General features: G+C 33.8%; 1 protein-coding gene across 3 annotated transcripts; it reads left to right on the plus strand.

Annotated features, from left to right (window-relative positions):
- Positions 1-5457: 5457 nt before the first annotated feature.
- LOC124454857 lies at positions 5458-13574 on the plus strand. 3 transcript variants are annotated; one of them, XM_047005611.1, is made up of 5 exons: positions 5458-5605; positions 8501-8605; positions 8688-8866; positions 10682-10883; positions 13489-13574. In XM_047005611.1, the coding sequence occupies exons 2-4, from the start codon at positions 8512-8514 to the stop codon at positions 10853-10855; spliced, it is 447 nt and encodes a 148-aa protein (XP_046861567.1). In that variant the 5' UTR covers positions 5458-5605; positions 8501-8511; the 3' UTR covers positions 10856-10883; positions 13489-13574. The 3 variants fall into 3 exon arrangements, with proteins under 3 accessions (XP_046861567.1, XP_046861566.1, XP_046861568.1); XM_047005610.1 differs by lacking the exon at positions 13489-13574 and adding an exon at positions 11632-12231; XM_047005612.1 differs by lacking the exons at positions 5458-5605; positions 13489-13574 and adding exons at positions 8181-8235; positions 11632-12231.
- The last annotated feature ends 292 nt before the right edge of the window (positions 13575-13866 follow it).

The following is a 13866-nucleotide window of genomic DNA, read 5'->3' on the forward strand; positions in this document are numbered from 1 at the left end:
CTCTAGATAACCTGAGATGTTAGTTTAGACGTAAGATTCACTTATTTTATAAATCAATTTTCTGATGTGTAAAACTTCAGATCTTCCATGAAATTTAAAATAAACGGTCTTTCTTTTGAGCACATGTCTTTATTTTCTTTTATTTTGGATGGGATTTCCTGTTGATCTCTTTCAAACAGGTTACGAAGTAAACGTATATTTTCTTCTTTTTAATCGACAAAGATAGCCCAGTTATTTTAAAAAATTATACATAATCTTGATTATGATTAATCTTGATTTTTTACTATTTCTATTATTTTTCATACTATAAAGCAATCTCACTTAAGACCAAGAACAGGATGGTGCTCATCAAAACTAAGCTATGATATTGGTCAGTCGATCGAAACTTAGCTATGATATTGGTGTTGCACCAGAAGTGTTTTTTCTTTCGTAAGGTTCTTACTAACTTTGCTGTTCTTCATTTATTCTCATTAGTTTATCGTATCAAGGCTAATACATTTGGCATGTTGAGCGTTTTTTGCTTTTTGAATCGAAACTTTGCATTATCCTTATAGGATCCCTAGATTGTTGTTGACACAGAGTACCCGAACCCAGAACACAAAAGATCTTTTAGCTCACAAATAGTATACTGGATATCATCAGCAATATATCTGTCGCTCACAAAATATGCTCTTTCTGTGAGGCATTGTAGACAGTAATAGTTTATTTATATTTTGAGCATTAATGGCGATATCAGTAAAGTGATATGATGTCAAATAGCATTTATTAGCAATACACTGATAAGTACTTACTCAGATACTACTTTTTTTTTAGTAAGCTGCCCACAGTATTGAGAGCATGGAGCATTTCCATATTTTTAACGCCTATTTTATCAGGCATGTATGTATTTAAAATGGTATACCATGGAGGTCATGGTATTACTAGAACGTTAATTGGGGTGTGTGTGTATATTAATACATTCAGTTGTGCCCTACTGACCTCTTTTGAAATTCAAATCACTTTCAAAAGAAATCAGTTGGGCACAATGGAATCTATGAATATGCATTCATGGTACCCATACCATGGTATTTTCTGTCTGATCAATAGGAAGTTTAGGAACAATGAGCTAGCCAAGCGCAGCCAATGATCTAATAAAATATACAGTATGGCCAAATGGTCTAACTGTTCTTTGAATGAAGATACCATTTATCATATCTAATATCCAATCTTTTTCATCAAACTTTATCTGCTTAAAGGATTCAATGGAAGCAGTGTTTTTGATTCTACTGTATCCGGTCATTTTATCATTAATTATCTGAGGTTAGCGTTTTTTGATAAGTGTGATATTTTTTCGAGAATTTGCAATACTTGTAACAAATATTGAAACAAAACCAATTTACTCTCGTTGTATAGAGTGAATAAGAAAATTTTCATTAAATTCATTCTAGTTAAATGTTTGATAAATGGCATAACTGGTTATTGGTTTCATTGCAGGAATTTCACTAAAGAGAAAGGACAAAATGAAAATATTGGAATTCAACTTCCTAAGTGGCGTAACTCTAAAACTCATTCAGCTGCTGCTGATACTTATGTGTTATGTCCAAACAAAATAAATTTTGTATATATTTTTTAAATGCCAGTTCTTACCATTCAAAATAAGGAGACACTGCTCCTTTTCTGAAAATGTAAGAAGGGTATTTCTGCGTAATCTCCAAACATCGCCTATTTTTTAAAAACAGCACCGCTCACTTACATTTAAAAGTTTACAAACTTTTTATTTAAAGGCAACAGTCAGTGAGGATGTTTATTGGGTGAGCAAAGAAAGAAATTTTTATGTACGTGAAGGAATTAGCTCCTCTAAGCCTGCTGGAACCTATTGGAGATCTATTGCAGCCCCCATGTTGGTTCATGTGTCAGCTAGCTTATATCATGTATTTTGAAATTGATGGCAATGACAAAATCTTTAAGTTTACTGGTAAGTTAAAAGGTGGGGGAGTTTCATATTCATTTATGTATGTTGTAATCCATTGAGAAAAACGTATTTCAAAGGAACTTAACACTGCTGCATCTCTTACATTTACGAATATTTTTCCTTGCCTTGCGTCATCCAATGCCAGATGGCTCAGGTGAAACATAAACGTATTCCAAGTGCCAGCGTTGGCGATTTGCTATTGCAGTCAACAGGTCTTGTCCAGACAAGCCAGTTTCATCCTCAATGATGTTCTTGAGGGTGACAAACGGGCGCCCAATTCTTCTTTTTGCTGAGAATGTCCATAGCAGAAGCCTACCAGCGGGCTCTTCATGACGACTAACATGGCCCGCAAGAGTCAAACGCCACTGACGAACCGTTTCAGACACACGAGTAAGCGTACCGTACAGAGATTTGTTGGTGGGACGGCTTTTCCAAATTATGTCATAGGCGTGTCTAAGCATTCTTGGGTATGTGCCGTCGAGACGCTTTTTATGTTTCACATTTAGCGTCCATGAATCTGACCCGTAGAGAAGGATGGTTTCAATGCAAGCCTTGAACACTTTAGTCTTTTTGACTTCTTGATTGGAGACTTCCAAACTCCCTGAAGAGAATGCAGCGCACTCCATGCCAACGCTATTCTGACAGACATATCATGCTCAGTATCTGAATAACCGCCAAGGTACTTGAAGTCTTCAACACAGTTGATTTTAGAGCCATCCGATGAAAACAGGGGAATGTTAGATGATGGATTCAGATGCATGTATTGAGTCTTTGGAGCGTTGAGGTGCAGACCAACCTCTTGACCGGCATTCTCTACACGCTTTAGGAGATCTTGAGCAGCTTCAATACAATCTTCAAGAAGAGCAATATCATCAGCGTAGTCCAAATCGGCAAGTTTTTCAGCTGGGTAACCGCTACTTCGGCGCAGCTTGAGTGTGAGTCTGTCATTGCAGGTGATGGAAGTGCGGAGTGCGTAATCAAGAACAATGATAAATAGAAAAGGCACCAAGGGATCGCCTTGAAGAACACTAGTGTCAGTCTTGAATGCGTTTGTTTCTCCTTCCAGAATATGTTTGAGCACGTCTCAAATTATCGATTTTACTCCCTTTTGTTTCAGTGAGCGGCAAACTGTTTTCACATTGGTGATCTAGCATCTAGGTTATCTCATAATATATTATGGCAGGTGTTTTTAGTTGAAAATACAACAACAACACTGTTTTTTGCCAAATTCTAAAGAATATTTAAAAACTTAAATGTTACGAAAGGATTAGCAGTAAAGAGTAGATAAATTTTATACATGAATTTTCCCGATTTTAATATATTATGGGTGCCTCTTGTAATATTATTTTTCCAATGGACTTCCTCCTTAATCTTTTCTATGTACGTATATATTTGCGTTGTGAAAAAAAGACATGACCAGTTTTTGTATGCATTCTAGCTACGTATGAAAAATGAAAAGATTTCTCATGATTTATCTTATGCATAAATTTCAAACGTTTGAAATATCGCGTTCTACAAAGCCCATATACCTCCTTCCACCGCTTAATTTTTGCCTATCCACCGTTTAAAATCAAACCGTCTAATGACACTATTTAAAATGCTAAACAGGGATTAATAGTAGTCTTCTCGCACGTATTTATTCTGTATAAAGCTTACAGATTAACGGGCATTCATTTTTACGTTCTCCCTAAAGACTGGCCGACAACGAGTAACAAGATGCATGCGCATTTAATCATACTATACTCATTTTTTCTAATTTTTGATAATCTTCAAACAGAACAATGGCGTTTGAACGCAGGCTCCTTGAAACAGATTGATCACGGACTCTCTGAGCGTGAGTGAGGTGTGAACCGTCATGGCAATGTTTTCCGCATTAACAAAGGTTATTCGTGGACAAATTTATGGAAGCATAAAACACGTTTCTGTTGGTGCAGCTGGTGTTTGGGGAGTATATAAGCATGATGACATTTATTTCTATTTGTGAGGATCATCTTGGAAACAAATCTCAGGAAAGTTCAACAAATTGATTCTGGTCCAGAAAGGATTGTATATGGAGTGAACAGATTTTACAATAAGATTTATTGTCCTACAGGTATTTAATTATTATTAAAATAAATGGCTGATGTTTGCAAAATTTTCTCACAATACTGACATTTTTAAATATATGTAGTATGTAAATACCATTAACCACAATTAAGACACGATAAAGTTACTAAAGATTATTCTAACTGTTATCTCCAATAAATAAGCGCAGTTTTGAGCAAAAAGCACCAGCAATAATTTATTAAAAATGCATGTTTCTTATTTTTTAGGCATCTCAATCAGTAATCCCCAAGGAACAGGATGGAAGCGTGTTCCTAGTGCATTTAAACATATGAGGTACGTTAGTTGCGGTGCCTTGGTATGCTGAGGTGTAAGTATAGGTGATCAAATTTGGTATCGTTCTCGTGTATCTGCACAGAAGTGTGCTGTAAAAAGTAGTTGGTAGTAGGTTTGTAATCACTACATTTCTCATGATAGGTGAAACAGCATGCTACATGCTCAACTTTTCGATTCTTTTGTTTTGAAAGGCAACACTTAATCAAACCTCGCTTTACACACATAATGAAGCAGCTTTTCCTGCTAAAGGCATCGTATGTTATTACATAAAACATTTCTTTCACAAGACATTGATGTCTTTATCAATTTGGTTTTGGTGCTTATATTTCTTTCAAATAAAAAATGTTTGGCTGAAAGTGCCAATTTTTAACGCCTCTAAATAGAAGATATTACATGACTATAATGAATTTTTTGCCAACAATGTTAGCGTGTTGAGCTATTTAAATTGTATGTTGTTGTATAATTTAGGATATTTCATTTATATTTTTTTTATTGCATGCCAGATTTTATAAGTTCCCATGCAGAGTTTTATGTGTGCCAAAATTATAATTAACAATTAGGGTGTATATACTTAACACTTCCTAAGTATTTTCTCTCTTAATTAATTCATGTTGTAGTAGTGCACGTAAGTCACGAAATGTAAACATATAAATAGACTCAAATTTGTAATAGTCGGAGAGATTGTGTAGATTGTTCATTGCTAATAAACTCCATAAAACAAACCGAATCAGAGTGCAGATCAATTTTCTGGACGAACTCAGTGAATTCTGCGACATATGTCAAGTAAATTAGATACTTTGTTTTCAGTTTTTTTGACAAAAATAATTGTAAAGAATAAAATATTTTCGGAAATGACAAACCATTATATCTTTAATTTATATAAAGTAAAAGTTTCCAACAGGATAATACCGATTTTACGCATAAAAGATGCTAAACAACGATCGAATGTTCTCGAGATCAGTTCGTACAAGCCATTATTAATTTAAATTTGTCAAAGTAGTTTTTCTTCTCTCAAACATTTCCCAAAGCTAAGGAGAAAAACGATCAGAGAAAGAACCTGTGGTTAAAAATTAATATTACGGTGTCAAGTAAAATTCAATCCATCACTAATTCCTCCAGGTCAACTTCTCAAGGACTCAAAAATTAAAACATCCGGTCGACATGACAAAATTGCAATGAACTGTGGCATGTCATGAATAACAATCAATTTCGCTTCACGTTCATGTTATTTTTGTCAGAAGAGAAGTTTAGTGGTCGTTACGTTGTCTTTTCGGGGTAAGTTGGTGTTGAAATGATCTTCTTTAATAAAAATGTGTGTAAAGAGCGCGTCAACGAACAGAGCTAAGAGCGATAAAGAATGAATGAGATGTAACATCTTGTCTTCTGTACAAACGGTACACGATAGACATTGCTAATTTTGCCTGCCACCGGCGACAAGATGTTTTATTAATCAGTATGAATAAGGATTCTGGCATCAGGAACATTGACACAAAGCTATTTCTTCCCACTGATCAGATTCGTACGACCTTCTGTTGATACAAAGTTCTCAACTGTCCATGACTTAGCGTCCAAAGTCAATTATAATTTAAGAAATGCTTCAAGAATCTTAACTACAATATATTGGTATTGCTTGCATATGAAAAGGGACAAAATGTCTTATTTCAATGTGATTTTGAATTGCAAATAGTTTGAAGTACAAATAGAGTAGCTATAGAGCTAGAGATAAACCTGAGTAAAATGGTATGATGAGACTTGTATTGATGGAATTTTTTCACAAGTGTGGTGGTACATGTTTGTTGTTTAGCAGCTAACCTACTTAAAATAATATGGTGAAGCCTGGTGGTAAGCTCAGTTGTCAGGGTTTAGCTATGATCACCCACACAAGTGTTGTATGTAATTTACGTCACACTAAATTATTGCAACTCAATTTTGTATGGATTTTTTACCGACATACATTACCATTCTATATACCTCAGAGGCAAATGAAGCAATAGAATTAAACCAAAATCCATTAAAAGCCAACAATTTTATGTAGTATAGTATGAAACAACTGCATATAGGTCTGATGAATTTGCAATAAATTTGAAATCATATTACTGGTAAGATAAAAAATTGCCTTGTTCTCAATTATTAAGTTAAACAAGAACGTTTTATTCAGAGTATGTTTCATATTGTACATCAGTAAAATTATGTTCTAGACAAATTTGTAGCCAATACTTTTTTATCAAGATAGGCAATTTCAAATTGTATAACTAAACTTTTATAAGAAATTTTGACTTACAATATATACTTCACTATTATGTACATCTTAAATACACACATTTGTCTCCCCCACATCTCAAATTATACATTTGTCTTCATTGAAATTTAATTTCCATCCTATATGTTTATATTTGTCTAAGTAGTTAGTAAATTATTTTGCAGTTTGAATAATTGGGTTTGATTAAAATGCTAGGGGGTTCATCTTAAACCAGGCCACTTTAGTAATATTTCTCACAAGTGTGTATGTACAGTGGGAGGGTGGGGGCATTGTCAAATTTAACAATTTTAAGTATTGATTGGTTGGTTTCTATGGAAGATTATAAGTATTGATGTTTGATTGTTTAGTTATGTTAAAGCCTAATGTGGTCTATTTAAATAATTTTTTCCACTCATTTAGAGTTAATTTTAAGTTTAAAGAGTTAAAAACCAATTATTTAGTTGACACAAGTTATACTGCTTTTAAGTAGTAATTGTAATAGTAAATTGAGCCAACTCTGGTTGAAATTGTAAGCAAGATCCTAAAAAATTCTTAGTACATTTTTAAAGAAAAACTTAAGTAGGATCCTGAGAGCTGCTTTTTTCACGTGTTAAATTATTTGTAATTACCTTCCACAATTTATCTCCTTGAAGATTAATTTTCCTGGACACATTATGTCAAGAAGGAGCTATTGCTAGTAACATGGAAGTACAAAATATGCAAATTCAAAACAATGTTGCCTGATTGTGAAATTTTGAGAAAGTGTATTTTTACCACTCCAAAAACTAGCAGTTTATGTAGAATTGTAAAAACTCATCTGTTGACTTACGTTAGATTCACCATTGCATTGTTTGGGACAACTTTAACAAATGTTTTTTTCATATTACCATTTTTGAAAGTTTATTTTTCCTACTGTTTCATTAGTCGAGAGCGGGTCACGTGTGAGTCAAAAATATGACCGACCTCGGTCAGCGTCTTTACAAAAATATTTTTATGTTTTTTGCTCATATATTCTTTTGGGAAAGTCAATATTTACATTGTCAGTTTTCTTTTTGAAAATTGGTGCATGATAAAACACACGTTGACTGAAATCTCGGGAACAGTGTTAAAGCCAGCCGTTTTTCACTAATGTGCAATGCAATGCAAATTATTGGAAAAACAATAAATGGAATTAATTTTCTAAAAAAGTGGATACTAATTTTGCTGAAAAATTTGCATTGTAGGACTTAACTTCGGGAAACAATATGTTTTGTTGACCCTAGATGGCTATACCGACAGGTATTGTTCAACTCGGGAAACAACGGGGTCTCGGGTAAACAAAACACACTGTTCTCCTTCGTCTTATGCAGTCAAAAAGTAATAATTATTTTGGAGTTAAAGAATATTCTTGTGACCACGACCGTTAAAACAAACCAAGTCAGTTGATGTGTTGCAATGCCATGCACAATTTTGGAACACATCAATATTCGCTAATATACTTGGTGTAAAATTTGAAGTCAATATTGCAATATTACTGTGTAAAGAATAAACAGTATGTCCACTTTACTACGTAGGCATCTGTATATCTTACTAGATTACTGCCTGCGGTTGACCATCTCAGCGTTCTTATATTGGTCAGAAAATTCAATTGACTGGCTGCCGTTATGTTGATCACGTGCAAAATGAGATATGCGTGGCACTAAAAATTCATTTGAGTGGCCCTACTGTCTGTTTCCTATACTGTAACAGTTGCAAGACCTCCGAAGGTCGATAATTTTCATATTGACACATTCTTATGATAGTCAGTAAAAAAGTAAAAAACAATTGATTTCGAAAGAAACTTACAGAATATCATCCTTATTTGAATATGAGCCTCTTCAGCCCTTCAGAGATTTCCGAGTATTGCATTAAACATTCTCGGTATTTGACGTATATGTCTCTTTTTGTTACAGTTTTATTAGCCATGGTTGGGAGTGCAAATCCTCTGCTGTTCATTAAGGAAAGCTCCAACGCGTTAACAAAACAGTTTAAGGACGAGCAATATTCTCTAGACTCTTGTAAGTAAATTATTTAAATAGAATGCGAATTCGTTTGTTGATGCTGTTTGCCTCATTTGTTGCCATCTTTTTCTCTTAAAAGATTCTGTTGAAAGCTTCGTCAATGAAGAAATTACGATTGTCACAGAAATTGTGGAGGAATTTTTCCTGTACTTTGAAAGTAAAGAATCGTTAGATGTGATACGCTATAACATGATGTGTCTTGAAAAAAAGTTCGAAAATATAGAAAATGACGCTAAAGATAACAACTGGGATTCCGCGGTAAGCATTTTCTGATCGTTTTTATACATTATCACCTTTCACTAATACTGAACTAAATCGCCAGTCTGCCTATTGAAAAAACAGTTTATACCACATTGGCGGAGCCAGTAAAGGAGGGGGTTAGAGGATGCAGCCTTCAGGCTACAGATTGATGGATTTAATAGCTTATTGTATTTCAACATTTCCAAATCACACACCCTCCCCGACTGAAATCGTGGATCTGCTCTTAAATACTTTGTTGGGAAATAAATTTCGAGGAATTCAAAATGTTACTGGATGAAAATTGTATTATATTTTACTTTCACCAAATAGTCGAATCGCTCTTGAGCACTTTGGTATATTGTCATCAAACTTGCAGAAAAAAACGCGAATAGAAATTTACTCAAATTTAGGTTATGATTACAAATATTTACTTTTGAAATATATAATTCCAATGTGACTTGACGTATGTTGTTGCGACGAGTGATTCAACCATCGAAATAAATGTTTGTCTTAGATAAACGTTCTGTACTGATGAAAGAGCTAGCTGAATTTTTTTATCTGGTTTGATGCGTTTGTATAGGTAATAGCATGGTTTCGAATGCAATTTGGGAAAAACATGCACGAGTAAGTTTTTCAAAGACTATCAAAATTGACGTATTTTTGAATTCCGTCGGATATTACTTTTCACAACACCATAGCTTCCGCACACGCAGCTTGAGCAAAGTATCTACTTTGAGCAGTGTTGTTATTTTCATCCAAAACATCTTGCAAACGGTGAACTGTAAACTGCTTCGCTAAAGAAAATTTACTTAAAACTTACGCCAGCCGTTGTAATTGCTTGTTTACAATAATTTAACTTTCCAGCTTTTGAAATGTTTTAATTTCATTGGCTCTTACATCATTTCTTTGTTTGACTAACCAATCAGGAGCGCATTTTCCAAAAAGAAATTGCACTGTGTTTCACATTTTTGCACTGGTATTTACGATAACTTGCACTGCTCTTAACCAATCAGAATTGAGAAATTTTTTCATGTATATTATTAGAATATAAAGTAACCTATGAAAATGAACGCTGAGGTTGCAAACTAAGAACTTGCTCTCGTTTTTCTCCACGTTTCGCCTATTTCAAAGTAGGGAAAACACAATAATCTGCCAATTCAATCCGCTGTCAAATTATAACAAATGGTTCATGAGGAACAATTTCGACCAACCAAATCTGTGATTCTCGAACTTCGGCTGTCGAATGTTTAAAACTTGGACTTGAATTTAAGATTAGGAGGAGGGAATGGAAGAAGGAAATAAAAGCTTTATTATCGCTCTATCTTTATATTTTTAATAAATAATTCTTCATTTCATCAGGAACCATTACTGTAACTGCAGCTGGAAAATTCAAGTATACTTGCTCTAATGCAATTAAGCAGTTTATTGCACTGATCACTTCTTGAGTTCTCCCAAAGGTCTCCCCAGTTTGCATAAGCCTATGCAAAGACAGTACACATCTTTTAATTTTAAAATGAAGGGATTGAATAAATGAAATCGTTTTTAAATGAGTCTAGTGTATCTTGAGTAGCTAACATTTAGTTTCATCTTTTTGTTCAACTGATCACTAAAGATAATTATAAAACGCAAAAGTTTCTTCGTGTTACGTGTGCAAAATTTTGTGAAAAATGATGAAAGACAAAAATGTTCAATGAAATAGCCAATCTATCATTTACGTTATAAAAGTGTTTTTATTGTTTGATTCCCAAATATTCATAATGTATGTCGTCATTCAATCATTCTCCTGTCTTTTACGACGTTTGCATAATTTTCATTGCTATACCTGTTTCATAGAAAACAAGAAACATGTTTCATGAGTATGAGAAGGAGCTAAAACGAATTGAGAAACTGGTCAAAAAAGGTCAAGCTGAGAATCCTAACAACAATGACTATAAGCAACTAGAACATGACTACAATGAACTGGAGAAAAAACGTCTTCACACAAAACGATCTTGTACAATTTTATGAGAACTGTTAATGGGGAAAATGCTAAAAGGTTTGATTAGCTTCTATTTTGAACTGATATTTACTATGTATTATAAGTTTACGATCTAGGCCTACTGTAGTTCAAACAGCGAACTTAATCATTAAATTAAGTTTGACGCAGCTTATGGTCAAATAAGTCGAACTTATCACATTGTTGGCACAACGTGTGTGGTCAATTCAAACGGCGAGCTCTCCATTTACTAAATTAAATCAAGTTACAGAGATGAAACGAGTAACGTACAATACCCATCTTTCCAATGACTCTGAAAACTAGGAAATTAATCAACACTTGATTCTTAAAAAATAGAATAGAGCATTCTCTTGCGTCTTTTGGCACTCAAAAACAATATTAAATGGCGCAAAAATTATGTGTGACATCTGTATGAATTTTAGTTCATGAAATTAGCGCACTGCCTTTGAAGGAGCTCTACATAAGTGCAAAGAGCGAAATCTTCTGTGGAGAAATTAAAAAATTCTTTTCCAGCTAAGTTTGACGCTTAAATCAAGTTCTTATTCTGCCGCCTTGTGCCAGAGATAATGCTAAATTTATGGATACATTTCATGCACATGGAAAGTTTTCCGTTTGAAATATTCTTATCGTGCCATTGTATTTTTAGAATGCAACCTATTGATGATTTTTCGACTTTATATTCAATACATGACTGATGTTTTAAACTGATGTTTTGCTTACTTTCATCATTACTTTGACGAATTGATTACTTTTACCGTTTATGTACTGCTCAATTCAATTCCCATAGGTACAAGAATGATTTGTAGAGGGACCAGAGACTTTGAAAGCTTTCAAGAGTTGTGGGTGTTTCATATACGTCATGCCATAACCCAAGAAAATAGTAAAGAAATTGTTTCATATTAGTCATTTCAGTCAGTTTTTCTTCTTCTTGGAGCAGACATTTCAAATATCCTCCAAAATCCCTTTGTGGTGTTTTATTGCATACAAATGACTTGCACATTTGGCCAATGTTTAAATCATTAAAAATTTCCTGGTTCCTGCATGGTACCTGTTCAATAATTTAATAATTTTGTATACAAATGTATTTTAAACGTTCAAAAAAGAAACTAAATTTGTGGGTTTCCTTACTATAAGGTAAACACACACTACAAAAGTTGTGGGTGTTTGGACACCCAGACACTCACAGCTTCTCAAACCCCTGAGGGGGAAATTTTTTTGGGACACCATGTATAACGAAGTGTAATTAGTTACTGATTATATAACATAATGAATGTAATGAGAGCCATCAATTATTAATCGTCTACTGATTCTGTTGTGAAGCAGACCTGCCTTATGAATTATGAGCAAAGTAAATTACAAAGCCCATCGATATTTCATACTTCAAAAATTTCTTTTGAATTTTTTATTTTTATTACTTGAAATTAACGGCTTTCATTTTTTTAACCAAACCTTGAATCTGTACTGTTGTTTAAGATGAATTGTAATGTAGCTTAACGTAGCTGAAAAAATAGCTACTATAATTCGAAAAAGGATGGATTTTCATACAGTTGTAATTGAAAAAGTTCGTGATCATTGTATATCTACAGTATAAAGGTTAGACAGTGAACAGTAGAAGCACAGTACATGTTGTAGCCATATAACCATATGGCGTACATATGGTTTATAACCATAGCACAATACCATCATCTTTAAAAGTGGCGTGCTGTGAAGAATTCTTCATACGAGAGGGGGAGGCAAACAGTACCAAATAAAGTGCCCCTAGTTATAACGTTTTAGATACGACGGCCAAAGAACTGAGCCGAGCACTATAGTTTTGGCACGTGATAAGGGAGTGCGGGGACATGTTCCCCATTTTTAAATTAAGAAGCTCTATAGTGCCATTTCCTTCACTTTGGCAGATAAAATGATACCATTTCATTTGAAATGGGTTTTTTAACCCGCATTCACAATAAGACACCGCCTCATATTCATTTGTGTTCCACAAAAATATCAACTGCTGCGGGGACATACTCCCTACCTACCCCTCCCTTTATCAAGCCACTGAACCATATTAAGATATACGTCACACAAAAAGTTAAATATAGAATGGTTCTACTGTTTCTTATACTGTGTTGTTACTTAAGTGGTTTATGATGTCATAGAGACCAAATGACGTTTATGAGCATAACCTGCAGGTTAATGGGCAATTTCGCTGTTCCTTGATTATTTTTGAACACACCTTTTGTATTTTTTGTTTTTTTTTTACTTTAGACAAAGTCACAAATATCTGTTCGATGCAAAACGTCATTTTACAAAAACAATTACCTCAGAAGTAATCTTCACATAACAAGAATTCATATCATTTATCTATGTACGTCACAGTACAAAAATTGACATAGAAGCAAAGTAGTCCTATTCTCTTGAAAATTCTACCATGACGCATATCAAATTTTTAACAAACTGCGATCTTTTATAAATCATAAATTATGTCTAATTCATCTAACAAAATAGAAAATTTTGGTTTAATGATCAATAGGATATTACAACAGCTGATATTGACGCAACGCTAATGGAAGGACAGAATTTCACAAAACTTCAATATTCAACTTTTTTGCTCCTAGATTGTAATTTTTCTTACCACGATTCTTTCATTGTTTTTGTATAGATTTTATGCATGTCATTGATGAATATCAAAACGGGAAATTGACGTAAAATCAAAGAGAGATAATTAGAACATTAGAGCATGGCCAAAGCCATTAGGCCAATCAGCATCCTGTATTTTGATGGTCTAAATCTCATAGTGCCTAAAATTCATGAAGTGCTGTTTGCTATAAAGCTCAAATTGGTGCTTTTCACATGAGCCGGGGTAGCCGGGATTCAGCGAAGCGTTAAATATTTATGACAAATGGAAAAGATTAAATACTTCACAACAAAAACTTATTTGAGAAATTTTTCTATGCTCTGACTTTGCAAATTCACGAAACCTTTAAAAATGATAACAAATAATTTATTCTGATTTGAAAATTATAACTAAAATGACTTA

This window comes from Xenia sp. Carnegie-2017, unplaced genomic scaffold (assembly GCF_021976095.1).
Source record: "Xenia sp. Carnegie-2017 unplaced genomic scaffold, XeniaSp_v1 HiC_scaffold_3, whole genome shotgun sequence".
In the NCBI taxonomy this organism is placed as follows: Eukaryota; Metazoa; Cnidaria; class Anthozoa; order Malacalcyonacea; family Xeniidae; genus Xenia; species Xenia sp. Carnegie-2017.